The 22,201-nt window shown below is 37.6% G+C and overlaps 1 protein-coding gene across 1 annotated transcript in view; it reads right to left on the reverse strand.

Annotated features, from left to right (window-relative positions):
* Positions 1–22,201, reverse strand: part of TTC3 (tetratricopeptide repeat domain 3) — a 117,919-nt gene that overhangs the window by 74,496 nt on the left and 21,222 nt on the right. Inside the window, exons 8-16 of the mRNA XM_037831591.1 lie at positions 21,382–21,467; positions 18,137–18,231; positions 16,948–17,010; positions 12,265–12,319; positions 6,848–7,010; positions 5,872–5,920; positions 4,911–5,034; positions 3,683–3,743; positions 1,558–1,618 (exon numbers count right to left, since the gene is read on the reverse strand). Of these exons, the coding sequence (XP_037687519.1) occupies positions 1,558–1,618; positions 3,683–3,743; positions 4,911–5,034; positions 5,872–5,920; positions 6,848–7,010; positions 12,265–12,319; positions 16,948–17,010; positions 18,137–18,231; positions 21,382–21,467 (757 nt within the window). The remainder of the gene's footprint in view (positions 1–1,557; positions 1,619–3,682; positions 3,744–4,910; positions 5,035–5,871; positions 5,921–6,847; positions 7,011–12,264; positions 12,320–16,947; positions 17,011–18,136; positions 18,232–21,381; positions 21,468–22,201) is intronic.

The following is a 22,201-nucleotide window of genomic DNA, read 5'->3' on the forward strand; positions in this document are numbered from 1 at the left end:
AGTAAGGGACACTCAGAACCTCTCAGGTTAGCACCTTCCCGGGATGACAACTTGTCAGTATCTACCAAAGTAAAAACTGCACATTTCCTTTGACACAGCAATTCCACTCCAGAAATTTCTTTTTCACATATACCTTATCAAGTGCACAAAGGTACAATTGTAAGAGAGGGAGAGAAGGAAAGGAAGTGAGGAACAAAACCTAGTCATATAACAATAGGGGACTGGTAGGAAAATGTGACTTATCTGTACTACTCATTTATATTAAAAATTCCGCAGCAGTGAAAATGAAGGAAGCAGATCTCTATGGTCTATTTTATAATAGATAAAAGCAAGCTGTAGGCAGAATAGTGCTAATAACAATGAAATCAATGAAAGTGATAACAATGAAGACAGCTGAAGTGTAGTGAGCATTTGCTATGTTCCAGAGTCTTAAGTGATTTGTGCGGTTATCTCATTTAATCCCGAAGTAACTCCATGATATTATCAAAGAGCCTTTACTTTTAAAACTGAAACAAAATATTAGGAAAATAAATTTATCTTAACAAAATAGGTTAACATTACAACTCTTCTGTTCAAAGAATGCTCATGTAATGGGTTTTGGTTTCTTTTGTGGAGTGGAGTGGTGGAAGGACTCAGGATTTTTCTACCACATAAAAGAGTAACATAGTATACTATATTTTCACTTGATATTTAATGTTTCTAGCAGCATCAACAAAGGTCATTTTTTAAATAACTGGAGGCTTTACTAATTTCCTTAGGGCTCTCTTAGTGCTTTGATATCCAAATCATTCTCCTTGAAGTACCATCATGGAATCGGTCTTAACAAATAAAAAAAAGAAAATTGACACCTAGTGTAATTGTGGTAGACAAAGCTTTGCAGTTTCTCCAACATCACTTTTATTGACTTCATGAACTTCTGTGTCATAAGATTTACAATTTCACTTTGCAATCAGTTTATATCTAGGTAGGCAATGGAAGATTAACTATGAATATAGCTGGGGAGATGTTTTGTAGAACTAGGTGGTCAGTTGATTAGTAAATATTTTCTCTGACAATAATTACTCAAAAGGACCTCTGAATATACAAATACCCATGATTGCATGTGCAAAGTAAGTTTCTAGATGGACAAGAAACTGTTAACAGTGGGTTCCTAGAAGGCCACTGGAGAAGGGATTGTGGGAGAGGTGAAACATGGTGAGGGGGGAAGGAGATTTCCACTTTATACCTCGCTAAATAATTTTTCCTCTTATCAGCATGTATTTTGGAATTTTAAAAAAGGTAAGACTTATATATCTCACAGTATACGACTTTCAGAAATCAGTATTAATATCCAGGATAACAATCCTTTAGCCAAAAAATGACCCTGCCCCAAAGACATGTCTTTGACATTTGATTTCAATACTCATCATAATACACAAATCTATTCTGATGTGTCTTTGGATGGTAGTTAGACCATCATATTGGTAGTTAAAACTTGAAAAAGATTTTCTTTTTCCTTTTTCTTGGGAGGGGTACATTAGGAGGAAGAAAACACACCTCAGGAAAAAAAAAACATACCTGTGCTTCTCCAATTCATTGTGTCGGGATCTGTGTCTTCCTCTATGTTTTGGAGGATGACCTATGAATACAAAAGGATTTGTTCCTGAACTCTGTACATAAAAATCTACAAACTTGAGAGTAAAACAGTATAAAAATATGCCAATTGGAAGGAAACGAAGCAATACTGTATGTGAGTGTAACTACAAATGTGTAAGCCAAGAAAAGAGAAGCTACAGATGATGTTTTTCTAGGTATGCTATAAAATTATCACAAAGAAACAGTCTAATGATGATAAGAGACTTAGGCCTGGAGTAGATACAGAGAGGCCATGGCTCCTGTTCTCAGTTTGAAATCCAGATGGGAAGAGAAGACAAGTCACTTCATTAAAGAGAAAAGAAGACATCGTGCTGCCCTGAACGTTAATTAACTGTTCTTGTAATTCACAGAAGGGAGAAATCACTTTAGCTGGAGGCTGGGAAAGGCCTGAGCAGGATGCAGCAGTTTTGAGGAGAAGGCTTTGGATAGGATGGCCTGAACTCAAAAGCAGAGATCATTTTAAGAAACAGCGATAAATCGGTGTGATTTGGAGAGTCTAGTAAAGGTGGGAAGTTTGAAAACGGCTGCAAAGGGAGCCTGGGGTGTTTACAGGCCCATGCTTCAGCTCCTCCAGAAGGTGAGCTCAGCATTTAGTCCACTAGCAGCATTTGCAGACTTGTGGGCAAGGGAGTAAGATGCTCAAAGCTCTGCACATGAGGGTTAGTACATAGCGGGGACAGGTACATGTGATGGAAGCTCTGAGAAAGAGGGCAGAACCACGTCACGTCCACATACTCGGGAGCGAATGAGAGCCTGAACTGGTTCCGGTGGCCTCAGAAATCAAAAGGGGCTTCTGGGAAGGCAGAAAAGTTGTTTGGTTTCTGCTATGTGATCTCGGATGAAACTACTTAACCCTAATCCTGTACCTCAACTTTTTCACGCAAGTGCTGGTGTTGAAGGGTGAGTGGCATTTAAGTTTTTAATTTAAATTTGGTGTCTGATAGTAATGGCTTAAATTTTCAAAAGAAAATTTTTATCCTCAAAGATTTTCCATGTACTCTTCGAGTAACATCAGGTAGGACAATCCCCCTCTCTGTAATTCTGCCAACATGCTAACTAAATGGAAATGTCCGAAATAGCTGAATGTGTGGGACTGGAGCCTGAGAGAAGACTCAGTTGCAGGTGGCAGCAGACAGAAATGGATGCTAGAAGGAAAAATGCTGAAAAGAAAAGAGAGCAACAGGATCATCAGAAAGTCAACAACCTCAGGCTGACAGCCCATCAAGAAAAACTACATGGAAGCTTAATGTAAACAACTGTTACGTATAAACACTGTCATCTTGAGTCATCAAGAAAATCGGTATTTTCTTAAACTATGTTTTAAAAGGCAGGAAAGCAAGTAATCCACCTTAGAAATACTTTCATCAAAATCTAGTAGTATAAAGGAAATTCAGAAAAATGAAAAGCTTAAGTATTTCTTTCCCTGGAACCCTTAATGTCCCAATGATGCCAACTAAATGAAGTCCTGCTGTGTGTCTGCAGATTTACTAGACGTATAAACAATGGCATTTACTAAGCTATCTAATTTAAAATAAACTAGAGTTAGCCTAACTCCATGCTCAATGGGGGTGATATGGCCCCAAGCAGGTGAGAATAAAAAAATCATACACCTTTTATATATAAAGCACAGACATGCATACAATACATAAACACATAAATGGTATATTGGTGATATTAAAATTACAGGGAGGGGGCCAATTAGGAAAAAAAAAAAAAAGTCTAAAAAGCCTCCTAGGGTGAGCAGGAGCAGTAATGAAAAAAACATTGAGAAACACCAGCCTGAAGGAAATTAGGGAGCAGATCAGGAAAAGCACGTGTACTTTATGTTTCCTTTCCATTCCTTTCATTTGGATTTCCAAAATAAAATTTATTAAATAACATGAAAATTAAGCATTGATTTCAAATAAGTATTCAATGTTTTCTTAACATAGAAGCATTAAAAAGTAAAAGCAGAGTACTAGCAAATGTAAGTGAGGCTTATGCAAATTTAAAGGCATAAAAATTTAGGCAATGCTGGGAAACAATTTACATAATGAAAACAACTCACCTGATGAAGAACGAAATTCCAGACAGTCACAATCATTTCCCTTCGAAATCGCATATACCACCTGATCATCACAATAAAACTAGTGAGATTTTTTTTTTAATACAGCAATGAAAAATTCAATAGCTAAATAATAGATCAGAATAGAATTTAGAAGAGAATAGGATAGAATTCATCCAACTGCCCAAAACAAGCAGCTGGTTATTAAGCCTCAATGAATAAACAAACAAAATGACAAATAATGATAAAGGATTGTGATACAATATAACAGGATATGACAAATTCTGTTTCTAACCCCTAGCATGATGTCTGACATGGCAGCTGTTGAGTAAGTGCTTATCCTGAATTAAAAGATCGCATTTTCCCCTATGCTCCCCTCCCTAACTGAACACAGTCTCTTAAAGATTTTCAATAATAAAAATACAGAGGATTGGAAAAGTTCCCTTCAATGTTCACCACCCACTCAATCCCAGAGCAACCATTTCCTCTTTGCTCCTCCAACCATGGAGAGAAACACAAATGAGGACATTGGTGATACTGGCTGAGCTTTGAGTACACTGTACTTCAGAGGAGAACCGAGGCGCAGATCGTCTGGGAAACCCGCGCCCAGAGCTGGGCTAGAGGCAGTGAGAGCCTCTGAAGGAACCGTGGGACCCAGGCCCCTGCTGAGCACAGCGGTGGACAAGGCCTGGGGCCACTGCTGTCAAGGGTACCGAGGCTGCAGATGGGGATGGGGGGCCTCCTGGGCCCAGCACAGCACACGCTGGGGAAGAGGGGGCTGGTGCAGTGCCAGGCAGGCAGGAAGCTGGGAAAAGGGAAAAGAGAGGAAAAGAAAAATCCAAAATACCATAAAGGGTGGGGATGACCTGGCCACCACACCCCTCTGTGGTCAATCCCAAGTGACTGTTTGGTTGGGAGACACGTAAAAGGAGAGCATAAAAAGAGGACTAGCTAAGTGGCAAAATGATATATAGAAAAAACATCTTGAAAACACATAAATGTGATTTCCAAAGAAATTCTGTGCCTTTGAAATATTATCATTATGTGATTGTAGGAAGTAGCCGGATTACTTAAAAAAAAAAAAGAGAAAATCATTTTCTTGATATCAATAGGCAAATAAGGGTTCATATACTTAAAGATTTGGTTTCCATTACCACCAAAATATTATTGCAAAAATATGAGACTATCTGTACTTGAAATAATTTTAATTTTAATCTTTAACTGAGCTGACCTTTCCATTTGGATGACCACCACTTGCCATTTCGTGGGCAGTTTTCTTGGAATCTGTTCCAAGTTCCACAAAGTTAAGTGAAGTACTAAATGCAGGTGCTGATCCAGTCCTAGGTATGTAGGCCCTATGAGGGGAAAGGATAATCATTTTATTCCAATTGACTAATCATTTTATTCCAATTTTAAAACAAGTTGCAGTAATATATAGCCTTTTTCCTTGAAAGCAAGGTATTATTGTTTTAAAAAGAATCCCTGCCTCTGAGACTGGGCTTTATACATAACATTATTTAAAATCTGGTATCAAAAACTCAAAATAGATAAAGAACAGCTTAAGTATTCTGAGTTCTAATACTAAAATAACTAAATCTTCCTGTTTTAAATTTAAAAGTTTCAATATCATAAGACATCTAAATGAGCATGTGAGAAAAAAAGCTTAATCTATTTTGACTGCCAAATAAGTAAATACAGAATCTTGGCTGCTATTTGCTTTCTTCTAAACATACTCAAGTCCGTCTGTTGGCTATTTTGAAAAGGAAGTGTCTCATCCTTTGAAAAGAAATTGAGAGGCTGGAGGCAAATGCTTCCAGGTCAGAGGCAAAAGGCACAGGCTGGGTTCCCGCTCTCTGCTGCCAGGACCCCAAGGCCAAAGCCGTCCCATTCAATCATAACATCTCACCCCTTTTCCCTCAGGCTCAGGAGATTGATCTCCAACACATCCAGATCCGACCAGCTCAACTACCTCTATTAGGGGAGAATGTAAATGGTTCCCTAAAATAAATCTGACGACTCACAGGCCACCTGATTTTCACAATGTACACTTAAAAAACAAACACACACCTCTCTTCCATCTCCAATTTTACTACAGTTGCTATTAGCAACTCAGGATCAATCGCAAGCAAGCAATTCTTAAACTCACCAGGTACAGACAGTCCAATGACAACTACCATCTGTCATTAACTCACCTGCCTTCACAGCAGGCTTTCTTAATGTGACTCCTACATGATGTTCGACCTAGAAAAATCAATCACAGTGATCAATGGATTGACAACACATTAAGTTTCCAAATCTCCTTTAGCTGACAGTGAGAACGTCAAATTTAGAGAACTGAAAATAAGCCTAAGCAATTTTACATTCCTAGATGCCTTTGGTTTTAGGATGGTGTCAACAAAATGTTATGCAAACCTTGTTTGACATCCTATTACATGTGCATATTGTTGAGATAAATGCTATATGTAAATGTGAATCAGAGATGGTACTTGTCTTTAAGGAGCTCACAATCTCATAATCATGTTATGTTGGATGACATCATCTGCTAAGGAAATGTATCTGCTCAGTTCAGCTCCATAAGACACTCAATACTCAAGCAAAGGAAGGAAAAACAGAAAGACCCATACGCTGAACATAAGGGAATTCCAGGTACTGGAGAAAACAAAATGACGTGAGAGAAAAAAGGGCAGAATGAAAATCTGTGATTCTCAGTCTGCACAGCCAATTTCTATTTTATATATGTTCAGCATGATACAGAATTAGCCTCACGCTTGGTACAAAACATCAAGCAACTCTATTGAAGGGGATTTATTTTTAGGAAATAATTTTAATAATGAGGGGAAAACATTTTAATTATTTTGTTTCAAAAAGCTTATACTTGATTCAAAATTTCTAGAAGGCATATTTTTCTACAGAATAACAAGTCATAATTTGGCTGCTTTTTCAAATAAAATATACAAATCATTTGATAACTACCTAATGAAATAGAACACCAATGTAATTCTGCACAGACAGAAATGGAAAACTTAAGTGACAAGATCAAGACCACATAACAAAATAAGTACAAATCATCTGAGAACTTATTTATGGTCCTCCATTAATCCAAAAAACCCACCTTCATATGTTTTAAAGGCAATTCAACTGTAAACAAAAGAACCTTAGGTGAAATACCTTGGAGGTCTTCTATGAGTTTCTGTAACTTTACATGCTGATGAATGAGATCCTTGATTCCCTCTGGGTCATTTTTACAGAGTTTCTGGGCTTTTATGTTTGCTTGCAGAGCCCAGTCATACTCCCCCAGCAGAGAAAGAGCATCACAGTAACGATAATGACCCTGTTCCAAAAATATACATTTAATTCTTTCTTTAAAGTATACTTAAGTTAAAGAAGATAAATAAGAAAAAATTTTTGCTTGATTACTGGTTTCTCTAAGATGTTAGATTCAACTACTATCAATGAAAAATACCTTAAAATGTTGATACCTCTCAGGAAACATAATTACCAAATGAACAAAGTGAAAAGTTATGAATAAGCAAATAATTTTTAACAACTGACCATGGATTAATATTTTTCCTTAAGAGAATTTGGGACCCCCAGCAAAGAAAAGAATTCAATCTTTGTTATATTTTACTAATAAAGAATGAAGTATCTATTATTTTGTGCCAAATAAATTATAAAATACATTCATTATAAATAACACTTTTTTTAAAAAAATACAAGGTAATAATAGTTGCTCAGTTGTTTCCACCACCTCCAAAGAGCCTGGGCACAGACAGGGGGCATCCAGGCTAGATTCCCCCCACCCCAATCCAACAGCCTAGCTCAGCTTTCAATTATTTTATTTCTAAGTGTAGTTCTGGCTTTAGAAAAAAGACCTGAAAACTGGTGATTTACTCTTAATTGCAGTGATCAGGAGGTTCGTTGTTGTTGGTAGTGGTAGTTTTCTGTCCACGGTTTTGTTTTGTTTTTGCTGTAGAACCTGGTCCTGGTTGGTTCCATTCATAAATTTTGGGAGATCTTCCTTGTCAAGCATCAGCTTTTTTATCTGGAGCACTAACATTACTAAACCTGGGGCTAACTCAACCAACCCTCCTTGTCTTGTTACTCACAAACTAAATTCCCATTTTAGGCACATCTCCATCTGAGAAGTTCTTCTATAAGAATTAGAATAGTTTAAGGCCCCTCTTGGGGAGGGAGAAAATATGACATCAGAAATAAGTGACCCACACAAAGCCAGAAACAATCACACGGACCTTTGCCTATTCAGTGCAGTGCAGAATTCATGGTGGTGCTGCCCGCCCTATTTACCAGACTCTCTAGGCTCAGATCACAGACCCCAAGTCAGATCGCATTTGGTTAAACTCTGTTTTAACCCAAAGGGTAGAGAGCCTATATCTCATGACACCCAAGGTACAAGAAGATAAAGAGATCTCTCATATATGTTCCAGACACTGTTTCTCACTTTTAAAATCTTATCTTGTGACCCATCCAACTGTGGGTAATACGTTTGATTAAATTATTTCCATGGAGGTGTGGCCCTGCCCATTCAGCATGGGACTTGATTTAATCACTGGAGTCCTATAAAAGAGCTCACCAACAGAAGGATCTCAGTGCTGCAGCTTAGAGAGACATTTTGGAGATGGCCATTGAAAGTAGACTTTTACTAATGCTTTGGAGATGCTAGCCCAGAGTTTGCTCTGGAGAAGCTAAGAGAGGACAAAACGCCCAAAGAGCAACATTTTGAAGAATGTGCAAGAGCTGAGAGAGGAGCTGGAACACAACCCAGGATCAGTAGACACCAGCCATGTGCCTTCCCAGGTAACAGAGGCTTTCCGGATGCTAATTGGCCTTCCTTTGGTGAATGTATACTTGTGTTGATGCCTTAATTTGGACATTTTCATGGCCTCCAGACTGTAAATTTGTAACCAAATAAACCCTTTTCATAAAATCCTAAAAAAAAAAAAAAAAATCTTATCTCCTAGGCACATGACATCTCTGAAGTTTAGATAACTGCACAGCTTTATTTCTTTTTCTCCCTCCAGCTCCCCCTTTCTTGTCTTTTAAAGGGTCATCTTTGCTAAGCCCTATAAAACCCAGTTTAACTGGTGGTTGAGAGAGGAGCTTATTCAGACCTCTCACTGATGTTGTCTGAATTAAGTTTAAAGGTATCTTGGGAGGTTTTTGAATGCAATAACAACAGAATTTTCTTTGACACTACTGTATTCTCTATGACATATGTGGAAATTCCACATTGTTATCTGCCCAGCATCCCCTCCTTTTGGCACCATCTAATATCTAAGATGAAAAATACATTGAAGGGAAATAGAGGCAGAATAGACATTGCAGAAGGAAACAGCAGTGAACTTGAAGACAACAAATGAAACCATCCAAAATGAAATGCTTAGAGAAAAAAGCCTGAAAATGAAGCTGACAAACAGGTAAGCACAGCGGACAGCAGAAAGAAAACTGTGTACAGGCATGGATCCAAACATCCCTGAAACAAATCCCTAGATTCTTCAGTTACATGAGCCAATAAAATTCCTTTTCTACTTAAGCCAAATCTGAATTGGGTTTCTGTCACTAGCAAACAAAGGATATATTGATCCCTCAAAACTAAAAGCTTCTTGAGGATATTTGTGAAGCTATTTGTGTATCTCCAATATAATATCCATCAAAAGGTTCTACCCACAGAAATGTCAACAGATACCTGTTGACTATAACATGAAAATTCTCACTCTTCAGGACACAAAGATTCAACCTCTCTAAAGCCTAAAAACATGAGTAAGACAGTTGATACTGAATTGATCTTCTCTATCTGGAAAGATGGAAGAAAGCATGGCCGACCTTCATGCAGAAACTTCTAGATTACCTTCGTACATAAGCTGATATGGTAGAGGCATAAATCCATAGACTCAGGCTCATAATTAATTCTAACATAACATATTTCTTATACAATAAAGAAGGTACCTTGCACAGTATATTTTTGCTTCTGAAGTTTAAACTATCCTTCAAAGACCATTCCTTTTTGGTAAAAATAAAAGGAAAAATTGCCTAGCTATACAATTACCAAAAATTTTTTGAATACTTACTATTGGTTGTATATTTTCAAACCCAACACAAATCTTTTTATACTCAACCACGTAACAGAACACTCCAACTAAGGGAAAAAAAAAAAAAAAAGAAATAGAAATACTGGAAAACCAGTACCATGGCCTGGGTTTCTGTATTCTGAATTATATCTTGCATTTATTCTACAAATATCTGTAGCGCCAAATGCCAGGTTCAGTGATGAGCAGAGTCTGCTTCTAGCACAAGAATGACGCAGCATGAAATGGCTGAACAAAATGGCGAACAAAATGATCACGCTCGAGAGAAACATCACCCAGTTTTGCTTTTCACTTCCAATGACGCCTAGCAAAAATCACTTTACCGTCCTGGTACTCAATTTCTCCATTTGTAAAAATGACGCATTTAAAAACTGATTCCAAAATCTGTATGCAGAAGTCTACCTGGAGAATTTTACAAATCCTGACTCCTAGATATACATCAGAGCTACCAGAACCACAATTTCTGGGGAAGGGGAAGTAAGCTGTCCTTTTTTTAAAAGGCAGATTTTTCCCTTTAAATTTGTACCCTTCTGTGCTGCTTATAATAGAAACATGAATGAAAAAAATTCATTTTCAGAAAACATTTTAAAAAAAAACAAAAATAACCCCTACAATGAATCTGACAAAGTCTACCTACTGAGTAGTAATGGAAGTAACAGGCTTCCTAAGATTCTAAAATTCTGTGATTCTACTCACTTTGGGTTTAAAAACAAATTATGTGAAGCCAGGAATGAAGTCTGAAACATATGTCTTTCTGTGTCTAATCTGACACTCTAATTTTTAAAAAAACGATGGGCATCATGTTGCCAGATTCTTTTTTAATAAAAGAAATAGAGCAATACAGATAATGGTTGAAATCTTTGTACCTTCTCTGATCTCTTTTCCTTCTCTCGTTGCGCATACACAAATGTTAGCATGCATTTGACAGATATTTTTCCAGCCTGTTATGCTTTTATCATTTAATACTTTTTAAAATCTATTCATGTTGAAAAGCCCGTGAACTCATTTTAACTGCAATCTAGTATTCAATTCATGCATTCACTAATTCAGCAAAGATATACTAATGAGGGCCCACTAAGAGCCGGGTGGTTTGTTAGGCAGGATTTGAGAGCAAGCCAACAGACAAACCCAAAAAAATGGTGCTCACATCACACTGGCAGACAGACACAAAAACAAGATCGTCACTACATGTAACTTGTTAAATCATGAGTGCTACAGGGGAAAACGTCCACAGGGAAAGGATAGGCAGCAGATCACATAGATAAGGACTGTGAGCAAGTGAAAATATCACATTCATTTACTGCTCTATTAATGGACAGGTAGGTATTGGCAGCCATGTGCCACTGTAGTGACACTGATTACCTAACCTGGCTCAAAAGAAGAAACAGAAGATTTTAACAGATCAATAACATCTGCAAGCATTTTTCTGGGTTTCACGCACTTAGGTTAAGAATCAAGTAATTATGGCATATGCACGTCATACAGCTCACCAAGTTGGCTGCAACCAATTTACACCCCCACCAGGATTTACTGAAGGTTCCTGTTGTAACCCACCCTCACCAATAAATAATTCTATCAGCCTTTTTAAATTTTTGCCAGTCTGAAGAACCGAAACAATCTCTCTCATTGTTTTACGTATTCATCTGTATGGCATCTGTCTGGAGGGTCTTCATTCTGCTCTACTGGTCATTTGTCTATCTCTGTACCACTTCCCTACCATTTTAATTATTAAAATAGAACATATTTCTACTGGCCATTCAGGTTTCCTCTTCTGCAAAATGAATGTTTCTACTGGGTTTCTTACTTACTTGCATTCTTTCCATAGTCTGGATACAAAACCCATCAGTTACATATGTGACAAATTATCTTCTCCCAGACTACTATTTCATTCATGGTATCTCTGACATACAGAAATTTTTAAATTTGAGATAGTTAAAATTTGTCAGGGTTTTGTACACTGTGTGTTATTAAGAAACCCCTCCCTACCTCAAGGTTATGAAGATAGACTCCTATAATTTTTTCTAAATTTTTAAGGTTCATTTTCCACACCCAGGTCTTTAATCCATCCAGAATACACAAATGCTAACATCCCAGTTGCAGTGATACCCTCCAATGCTTCAATGTCCCTATGTGCTAGTGTTTTCCAAGCCCCTCATTTGCTCACCGCCATGGCGAAGAGTCCCCTTTCTGATTATGGAACTGAAGATTTCCCTTTCACATCTGTGAGCACTGCGTATCACCATCCAAAATCCTTCAAATGCCAAAATCAGTAACTCAAGCATTCCCATTCTACCTATGGCCCCAATCCTTCCATCCTACTTGTTCTCTAACAACTGCATCAGCAACAAAGATGACAGTGCACATCTGCCTGGCTCCTGTATCAGTCTAGCATTTTCACATATGAATAAACATCCTGTAAACAGATTTTTCACAAAACCATACAGCATTATTTGCTCAAAGTAAAATATAAAAGAAACCTACCTTTGGCCAACTGTTCTTCAGAATGGTGGCTCTCTTCCCATCACCAAGTGCGTTTCTAAAAAGAAAAAAAGCAATATTTTAACATTTCCATTCTTTATTATAAGTATTACACATTGCATATCTATTTGTACTTTTTGAATTGTCTGTTTAATATATGTCCATTATAGAAAATCTGGAAAATACAGAAAAATAAAACAAAGGAAAAAATTCACTGAAAGGGAAATCCGAAAAGTAAATACATTTCATAAGGATTTCCAGTACATATCTTATCTACATCTAATCCATGCATAATTTTTGCTATTACTGTGGTGTGGGGTTTTCGCACCATTTTCGCATGATGGGAAGATCTCCGAAGACATGATTCTGCCTGGTCTTTCACGCAACAAAGCAAGTGCTTAATGGAAAAACATGAGCACTGCATCACCAGAGCTGGGCTAAGTCCAATTCAAATCAGGGACCATCCTTGCGTCCCTCAAGAAGTTATTTAACCTCTCTGGGTATGTTTCCTCACCTAGTAAAATAAGAATAATTCTATTCTACCCGCTTTAAAGAACCTGGGTCAAGTCAAACTACGTCAAAAAATATATATACATATCTCTATACACCCCATCCTTGGTATTTCTGGTACAGTCCATGACGTCCCCGCAGGAGCCGAGGGAGCGATTACGCAATATCGGCCCACCTCGGTAGACCGCCCCACCGTTCTGCGCATGCGCGCACACTGCAGCCTAGCCGCGACCAATGACAGCGAAGAGCGCATTCCGACTAGCGCATGCGCCGAGCGTGAAGACTGACCGCAGTGCACCAGTCTGCACTGCGTCAAACTGTACTGTGTCAAACTGCGGTGCGTCACCCGTCCACTAATGGGTCCACCGGAGCCCGGGGAATGCGTCAATGACCGCCCCCCTATACCCCCAGCCACCGCTCTCCCCAATCCCCCGCGAGAACTTATCATCCGAAACGTCAAACTCCAAAATCTTAAGGGGTCCCACTCTCCCTACAAACCCTCTTCTTCCTTCGTTCAACTATTGTGTCAACCATCAGGGCGGTATGTGATCATTTGCCGAAGTTCTGTACGCATCTCTTAACCAATTCTGGACTAGGGAGGGGAAGGGGATGTATTTATTGAGTCTCTCAAGCCACATTGTCTGAAAGCACTTTGCAAGCCATAAAAGGAGCATTGCTTTTTCAAATATTAGTTTCACTAAAATTACAGATTATCTTAATGGGCACCCTTGTGCCAACTGCATGCAAGCTTGGCAAGATCCTAATATTGTCACAGGTTCATTTCGGATCTTTTTTCAAAATTTGTTACAGTTGTCATCTACCGAGTACCCTCTTCCCCCAATCGCCAATTCCTCTTTCCTCCCCGAGTTTGCCACTCCCTTAGTGTTTAACGTACCCATGCATTTGATAAATAATGCTGGTACATTCTATGTATTAATTATGATATGCACAATTTTGCATGTTCTTAAGCATGATATAAATGGCATTGTGCTGTACATATTCTGCAACTTGCTTGTTTTCACTCAACATTACATTCATTGTAACTATTAAATAGAGTTCTATTGTATGACTACACCGTAATTAACTTATCCAGTCCTCTACTAGGGAACATGGGGACTGTTTCCATTTCTTGACTCTTACAAACAACACTAGCATGAAAGCCTGTCCGTCTCTTCTTGGGGACATATTTGAGTTCGGAGGGTTATGAGTCCAGAAGTGGATTGCAGAGTATAAGCATCTTCACCTTGCCAAACTGCTCTCCAGAGTGGCTATACCAATTTATACTTTTCCCAGCCAAGGATGAAAGTTTCCTTTGTTCCACATCCTCTCAAACACTTGGTACTATGCAGCTTTTTAAAGTTTGCCAATCTGAGATTTTAATCTGAACATGCTGTGAGGGTAAACATTTCTTTATAAATTGTTTATTTTTTTTAATCAGTCTTAACTTTCAATTTCCCTTTTATTCTTTTATCACCTTTCCAAAGTGATTAACAGAGACCCTGGACCTAGGTTGCCTGGGCTCATACTGTGGCTCCATCACATCCACCTCATATCCTTGGACATTTAATCCATGAAGAGACAGTAGCACCTACCACGCAGGGCTGTGAGGGTTTTATGACTTAACAAGAGTCAAGTGCTCAGAACAGCACCACGCAGTTGTAAGAAATAGCATTATTATTACTTTTACCCTCCAAGATATTAATCTTGCCACAGGCTTTTTATTTGAATCTTGTCTCTTTTAAAAAATGTTTCCATTTATATTTTCTAATCTTTTAGATTAAGTTATTTTAGAAGTTACAACTTTCAACTTTCTCTTTTTTGGTATTAATTTAAATTGTTACATTTCTGATCTCTTTGAACATCTCAATTTTTGTGTTTAAAGCAGCAGGAAGGAAGCCTGGCTGTGGGGGAACAGCTGAGGAGTAGGGAGGCTGGGTCCTTTATGCCCAGCTGGCCTCACAGATGCTCAGCCAGACTGCTAAGGCAGATCCTCTATCCCCTCTGATGTTAGAGCTGCAAAATTTCTTGACCTTGGGAACTCAGCTAAAATCCCTTCTCAGGGCATGGGTTCTCCTATGTTATTTTCTTAAGTCACATCATCTAGTCATTTTATCAGTAGTTACATGTACTATGAACTCTGAAAACATTATCCCTACACATCATTGAGCAAGTCAGATAAAAACGTGAAAAAGTAGGAAACACTAAGCAAACTCAGTGTGGTATAAAGCTTGGAACATTTAATAGACATCCAATAAATACTGTTGCTTGCTTAACAAAGAACAAAGGATTCTCTATGAAAGGCTCTGGACCTGACTCCGGTGAAAACTTAAGATGGTGTTGAACCACAAGCTACACCTTCAGGAAGGAGGTACAAGAATGGATCCATAACCCTGCTCCTGGCCTTTACTTTATCAGGCGACCTTGCTTCTGTATTTCTACTTTGATTCACCTCCTTTTGCAGCAGGATTTTAGGAGGATCCTCCTTGTTTATCTAACATTCAATACGCGCAACACAGGGCAGAAACACCCTCGTTTGCCTCACAGCTCTGGGAGGTTTCCCAGGCAATGGGGATGATGACCCAGTCAAGGTTTCAGATAGGCACTTCAGTTTCCACAAGAGACTAGCCAAGTTGTCAGCCTATTCATCTGATCTTGAAAACATACAAATGCACCTTCAATCAGCATATACTATCTGCAATTTTGGACCTAGCCAGAGACAATAGCCTAAAAACATTTGCAGCTCCCTTCTTGTCAGAAACAGTGAAGGACAGTGGTATTGATGGAAGACTGTATCGAGCCCATCCATTCCTCTAGTCTACATAGCCTCGGTCTGTCCATGGCGTAAGCCATCTAAAAGCTGCATAACGTTAAATACAGCAGTATTCTCCAAGGTGGTTGGATTACTGGTCATTATTTTTTCTTCTTTTCAAATTCTTGTATTTTCCAAATTTTCTACCATGAGAATGTGTTCTGTTTATAATAAAAGAAAAACACAATAAAGGTTATTTTTTAAACCTACATACTTGGAACACCTTATCTTCCCTACTCGCCACCCACTCAGATCCCCACATAAGTGCTTTCATGTTGCCTGCTGCAGAGAGGAATGCTACCAATGCTATTCTCTACTCTGTCATCCAATTACTATCACTTCTAAGCCATAAGAAATTTCTTCTAGAAGAAAACGCCAGCAAAACACTGTTTCTCCTGAACAACTGGTGTCCTCTCTCTTCATGGACAATGAAAAGTATGTATCTGTCAACTTTTTTATTTTGGAACACAGGAAGGTCAGGAGCAAATATGAAAAATAGCTTTAATAATCCTGCAGCACCTTATGCCTATGCAGCTTTCTTCCAAAGAGCCCCAGGCTCTAACTTGGCTTTTTAGTTTGTTTTGTTGAGACTATTCTTCTATTGTGTGGATGTATTCTTTAAGCTACCTTAAATCCTTCTTACAGTAAGACAAAACATAATTAGGTCCAACAATCTACACTAATCAATATCAATGCCTATAATTTTTGTCCTAAAATTTAAAAACTAGAGGACATAGTCATGGTACAGTATCAAAAATCTTTCTCAACTAATAAATAGAATTCAACATAAGCAACCAAGAATTAATTATAATTTCACTACCTAGTTACATCATTAAATTTCTTTGCTTTTTTTCACTTATGAAGGGCATTTACTTTTTTCATTACCAAGATAAATAAAGGAAACAAACGTGTGGCAAAGACTGCCCCAGAACTAAACTAAATAACACAGCAAAAGGAGGTGGTATATTTAGGTGTTAAAAACATAGACTTTGACATCATCAGATAAGACATGTGCTCAAACCCTGGCAACACTTCTTACGAGCTATGTGAGTTTGCCCACATGTAAAATGCAGAGAATAACATTACCTACCTACTAAGGGTATGCTATGAGAATTAAATAATGTATGTAAAGTTCTTAAAATAACACATAGCATATGGTCTACACTCAATCTGAACAGCTGCTGCTATCACTACTGATTAGGTATAAAGCCCACAGAGCTCTCTTTTAACCATTTATTTCTGCAAAAGAACTTTCAAAGATTCTCATGGATACCTGCAAAACAAAAATGTCTCCCCAAAATGAGTACTTAGAGTACACAATTCAGTGATCAAGGTATTCTAACTAACATCACAGATTTGAAACTTACCTCAATTGTCCAGTGCGAAGAAAACATAGAGCTCGATTACCATAAAGAAGATGATTTTCAGGTCTTTAAAAGAAATAACCTCTAGTTAGTAAAATACATCACATATAAAACAAACAAAAACCACACAAAAAATATAAGGCCTGAAAAAACTACTTCAGAAACTTTGCATTTATGTGGCAGAGTAGAAAGAATATCAGATTTGGAGTCCTAACTGGAATCCCAGCTCCTTCACTTCCTACCTCCTTAACTTTGCTCCAATCAACCTAAACTTCCTGTGTTCAAAATGAAGATCACTCTACTTGTTCTGTCTAGCTCACAGGGCCACCATGAGAATGAAAGGAGAGATTTTAAAACCTGAATAACTTCGAAGTATGCCATAACCATAGAGAAGAGTGTTACTTATGTAAGTCAGGACTGTTTAACCTTGACAAAGAATTCAAAGAAACCAGTAAATGGCAACAGTAATTTAAATGGCATCATGTCAGATTTTGCCTTTTTTAGCTTTATCTGAAGAACTTAATCTCCCTTTCTTCCACCTCTTCCTCAGAAGAATGTAGCAGCAGCCTTTCAGATATGGCATGCTAACTTGATCCACTCATCCCCTCCAGAGATGAGCAAGGCAAGACGGCTGTTACAGTCAGGGAGCCCAGCTAAGACTGTCAGTAGAAGCAGAGTCCAAGGCACACCTGAGGAATACTACAAAATTCTAACAGCAGAATCCACAGAACTCAAGGTAGAAAGGGGGTTCACACATTCTCTCAACAATTCCAACCATTAGCCTTAAAAAGTTTCCTCTTTAAAAGCAAAATCCCTCAATGGGTTATTAGTAACTAACCCTTTTAGTTACTAATTTTAGTAAATTTAGTTTTAAATTTATAAAAGAGTTAGTTAACAGCAAGATGAGAACAAGATAGAACGAACAATTCAGTATTGGAAAGCTAAAAAGAAAATGGGGCAGGGCACAACCAAATTCAAAATTCTGCCTGACTCACTTGTGTTATACTACTTGATTAACTTCATATGCTTAGGCAACCTGTAGTGCTTCAAATTCCTTAAGATAAGAAAATCTATTCTTCAGAGCACATTGAAGATACTCTCAAATTCTTCATCCTGCTTTTATTTCTCCTGACTAGCATTCTATCTTGATCTGCCATATAAAAACTATCTCATTGCTCTATTTTGCTCTTACCTATATTCAATGGCTCTGGTGTAATAGATAATAGCTATATCAAATCTTTCTTTGGAGAACTCTTCATTTCCCTTCATTTTCATTAGTTCTCCTTGCTGAGAAACCAAGGAGAAAGAAGACCATCAATTAACTTCAAAGACAATCAAGAACCACAATACCCATGAAAAATAGATCTAGATTTTTACTTATTAGAAATAAACTGGGGGATTATTTATGTAAATTTTGAGACTGCAATACCCAATATTTTAGAAATAAATTTTAAGAAATTTATCTCTAATGACTTAATGCTAATTTTGTTAAAGGAATATTAAAAAGTAAACAAAACTGTCACCTTATGAATATTTGCTAGCAATTTATCCTCTTCTGTACAGTATTTGGGAGGCTCACTTTTAAATATCTTACAAAGCCTCTCACATGGCAGGGGAAAAAATCCATGCAAAGCAGAATTCTATCTTTTAGATTAGCAACTGTGATATATCATTCAATAAACCTGAGCATTTAAAGAACAATATATGAATCAATAACATATAGCAGTGTTGTTTAGATTAACTGCCCAAAACAAAACAAAACCCAGAGGCAACAAGATGGCAAGAATATATATGAATCAAAGATACTATAGATATAACCAAAACATTTCACTTCAAAATACTCAGATTTTTCTTTTTTTCCTAGTAATCAATATGTTCAAGTGCTGATTGTAGTGATAAATGTGCAACTATATGATGATACCGTGAACTGACTGTACACTGTAGATAATTGTATGGTATGTGAATATATCACTGTAAAATTGTAGGAAAAAAATATAAATAGGGATAAAGGTGTTGGAGAGAACAAGGAGAGAGGGATATACCTATTTACCGTTGATGAGGAAGCAGAATGGTGTAGCCTTTCTGGAGGTCACTGTGGTGGTTCCACAAAAAGCTAAACATGTGGGGGCCATAAGGTGCTGCAACCTCATTATGGGGTATGTAATTGGAAGATGTGAGAGCAGAGACATGAATGGACATTTGCACACTGGTGTTTATGGAGGCAGTATCCATGATTTGCAATGGGTGGAGGTGGCCTAAGGGTGCACTGACTGAGGAACAGAAGGGTGAACTGTGGTGTATGCATGTAATGGAATATTGAGCAACTACGAGGAGTGAAGCTGAGAGACACGCAACAATGTGAATGGATCCTGTAGACAGCATTTTGAGTGAAGTGTGCCAGAAACAAAGGCAAACACTATAATGCCTCACCAAGATGGACTAACTACAATGTGTAAACTCAAGAGTTGAATCTTAGAGCACGGCCTATTAGGGGAACGATTATTGTAATGGTCCCTGGATCCTAAGCTCTTACAGCAGTCAAATCTATTCCTGAATTGTAATGGCTACCTCCAAACTCTGAGATGCTGATCCCTTTGTGCAGGCCTGATCAGTCTCTGGAACTCTGGGTATCTGTGTAACACCTGAAACTCAGAGCTAGAGCTCAGCAGATATGAATGTCAGTATTAGCACATACAGCAACTGTTAAAAAGCTAAAAAACAGCCCAGACTTCAAGTAGAGATATGAATGAAGAAGACCTGGTTAAGACTAGGGCAAATCAGGCCAAACAGTAAAGGTCGAAGGTGACTGTGTTTTAAAACTTCAACTTCCATGTTGAGACCAAGGGAACAGATATCTATTTGATGCAGGATCTATATTTTCTAAACAATATAACTTCTACAGTCAGTTTTTCAAACACCATAATAAATGGAACTTTGAATAGGAAGTGAGACCTGGTAGGTATGCATAGGTTAGTGTGAAATAGCAACACATCCCAAAGTAATTTGGACAGAGAATAAAAATATATATGCAGGGTCCCCCTGAGGAGCTGGGAGGAAATGCAGAGGTGTTGGACTTCCTCACCTGGATTGTTGCTGATGTTCTCACAAACATTGAGGACTGGCAGTTTGGTGTGCCGAGCCCTCTATCATGGGACTTGCCCTTCTGAAGCTCGTTACTGCAAAGGAGAGGCTAAACTTGCTTATAATTGTGCCTAAGAGTCTCCCCGAGTACCTCTTTGTTGCTCAGATGTGGCTCTCTCTCTCTCTAGTTAAGCCAACTCAGGGGGTGGACTCGCTGACCTCCCCACTGCGTGGGGCCTGGCTCCCAGGGGTGCACGTCTCCCTGGCAATACAGGGGGTGACTCCCGGGGATGGTCTGGACCCAGCATCATGGGATTGGGAGCATCTTCTTGACCAAAAGGGGGGTGCGAAATGGGGCAAAGTGGGTATTCACTGGCGGAGAGATTCCAAACGGAGTCGAGAGGTCACTCTGGTGGACATTCTTATGTACTATATAGATAACCCATTTTAGGATTTGGTGTGTTGGAATAGCTAGCAGTAAATAATCTGAAACTGTCAAATTGCAACCCAGTAGCCTTGACTCTTGAAGACGATTGTATAACAATGTAGCTTACAATGGGTGACAGTGTGATCATAGAAGCCTCGTGGATCGCACTCCCTTTATCCAGTGTATGGATGGATGAGTGGAAAAATGGGGACAAAGGCTGGAGGAAAGTGGGGTGGGATGGGGGAATGATTTGGGTGTTTGTTTTTTTACTTTCATTTTTTATTCTTGTTCTTACTCTTTCTGGTGTAGGGAGGGTGTTCAAGAGTAGACTGGGGTGATGAATGCGTAACTATGTACTATGGTACTATGAACAGGTGACTGCACACTGTGGATGACTGTATAGTATGTAAATGTACCTCAATAAAACTGAATTTAATTTAAAAAAAAAAACTCAGATTTTTAAGAAATTTCTAAAATAAATTAGCTGGATCATACACACATAGGTTTAGTTAGTGAATTCAATGATCACTAAATATTTTCCTTTTTCAAAAACAGAGTAAATCCTATTTCCTAAGAGTATATTATATGGTATGTGAATTACATATCAATAAGCTGTTTTTTAAAAAAATCATATTTTCTCAACTAAATTAAAGATCTTTTAGTTTAAAAAAACATCAAATTTCAATTTTCAATTAACCATGTTAAAATAACATTAAAAAATTCTGATCTCAAAATATTTTTTCTTCTTCCAAAAAAAGGGTAAACATTTCAAATCAAAATTTACTAAAATTTTTCCTCAGATTGTTCAATTTTACAGTAGTTCCTTCTATACTGTCAAGACAATAGTTTTATTATTAGTGCCCTCTGAGTGTCAAAAGTTCTAACAGGCAAGTCTTAAAATATACTCCCAAATAAATATTTATTCTCACCTCTATACACTCTGCACAATTTTGGGCTTTAAATTCTTCAAGCAAATTGCAGTTTTCCGTTACAACTTTGGTTATATGATACTTGTCTAGATTATTTTTAGGAGAGAGAGAGAACATTTGTAAAAAAGAAAAAAAAGGTATTCAGTAATGTTCTAATTCTTAGGTTAGATAAGTGAGTCCATAAATTTCATTCTATAATTACACTTTCTAAACAACTTATGTTTCATATAATCTTTTACATGTATCAAATAATATATTTAAAAAATAAAGAACTAATCGAGTGGTTTAGCAAACGTTAGTTTAACTGCTTGTTGTTAATCTAATCTCAATAGTTTTTATTTCCAGCAACAACAAAAAAGCCCACGTGTTTATTATGACATTAGTTGTAATTGTAGTTACAAGTGCTCTGTCATAACATGTTCCAAACAGGCCCCATAATTACTCAAGTCAATTCAGTAAACATTCTGGCACACCTATGGTGTACCAGGTACAGCATTCAATAAAAAAGTATGAAACTAAGAACCTGGAAAACAACTTTCTGAAATGTATACAATACAGCAAATGAATGAATTTAAAGAATTTATGTCTTTATTCAATATTTTGACTTGTGAATGAAATATTAAAATGAGAAGGTATTTGAAGTATTATTCTTACAAAAACTTAACTATTAAAATGCAGCAGGCAATAGGAAGATTTACATTAAGTTTATCATACACTTTCCTTTTTTAAGTTCTAGAAAAAGGATTAAAGTAAGTGGTAAATAATAATAATTGTATTGAAATAAAACTATAGTTAAGCCATTAGGCAAATATATTCATTT

This window comes from Choloepus didactylus, chromosome 1 (genome assembly GCF_015220235.1).
Source record: "Choloepus didactylus isolate mChoDid1 chromosome 1, mChoDid1.pri, whole genome shotgun sequence".
Lineage (NCBI taxonomy): Eukaryota > Metazoa > Chordata > Mammalia > Pilosa > Megalonychidae > Choloepus > Choloepus didactylus.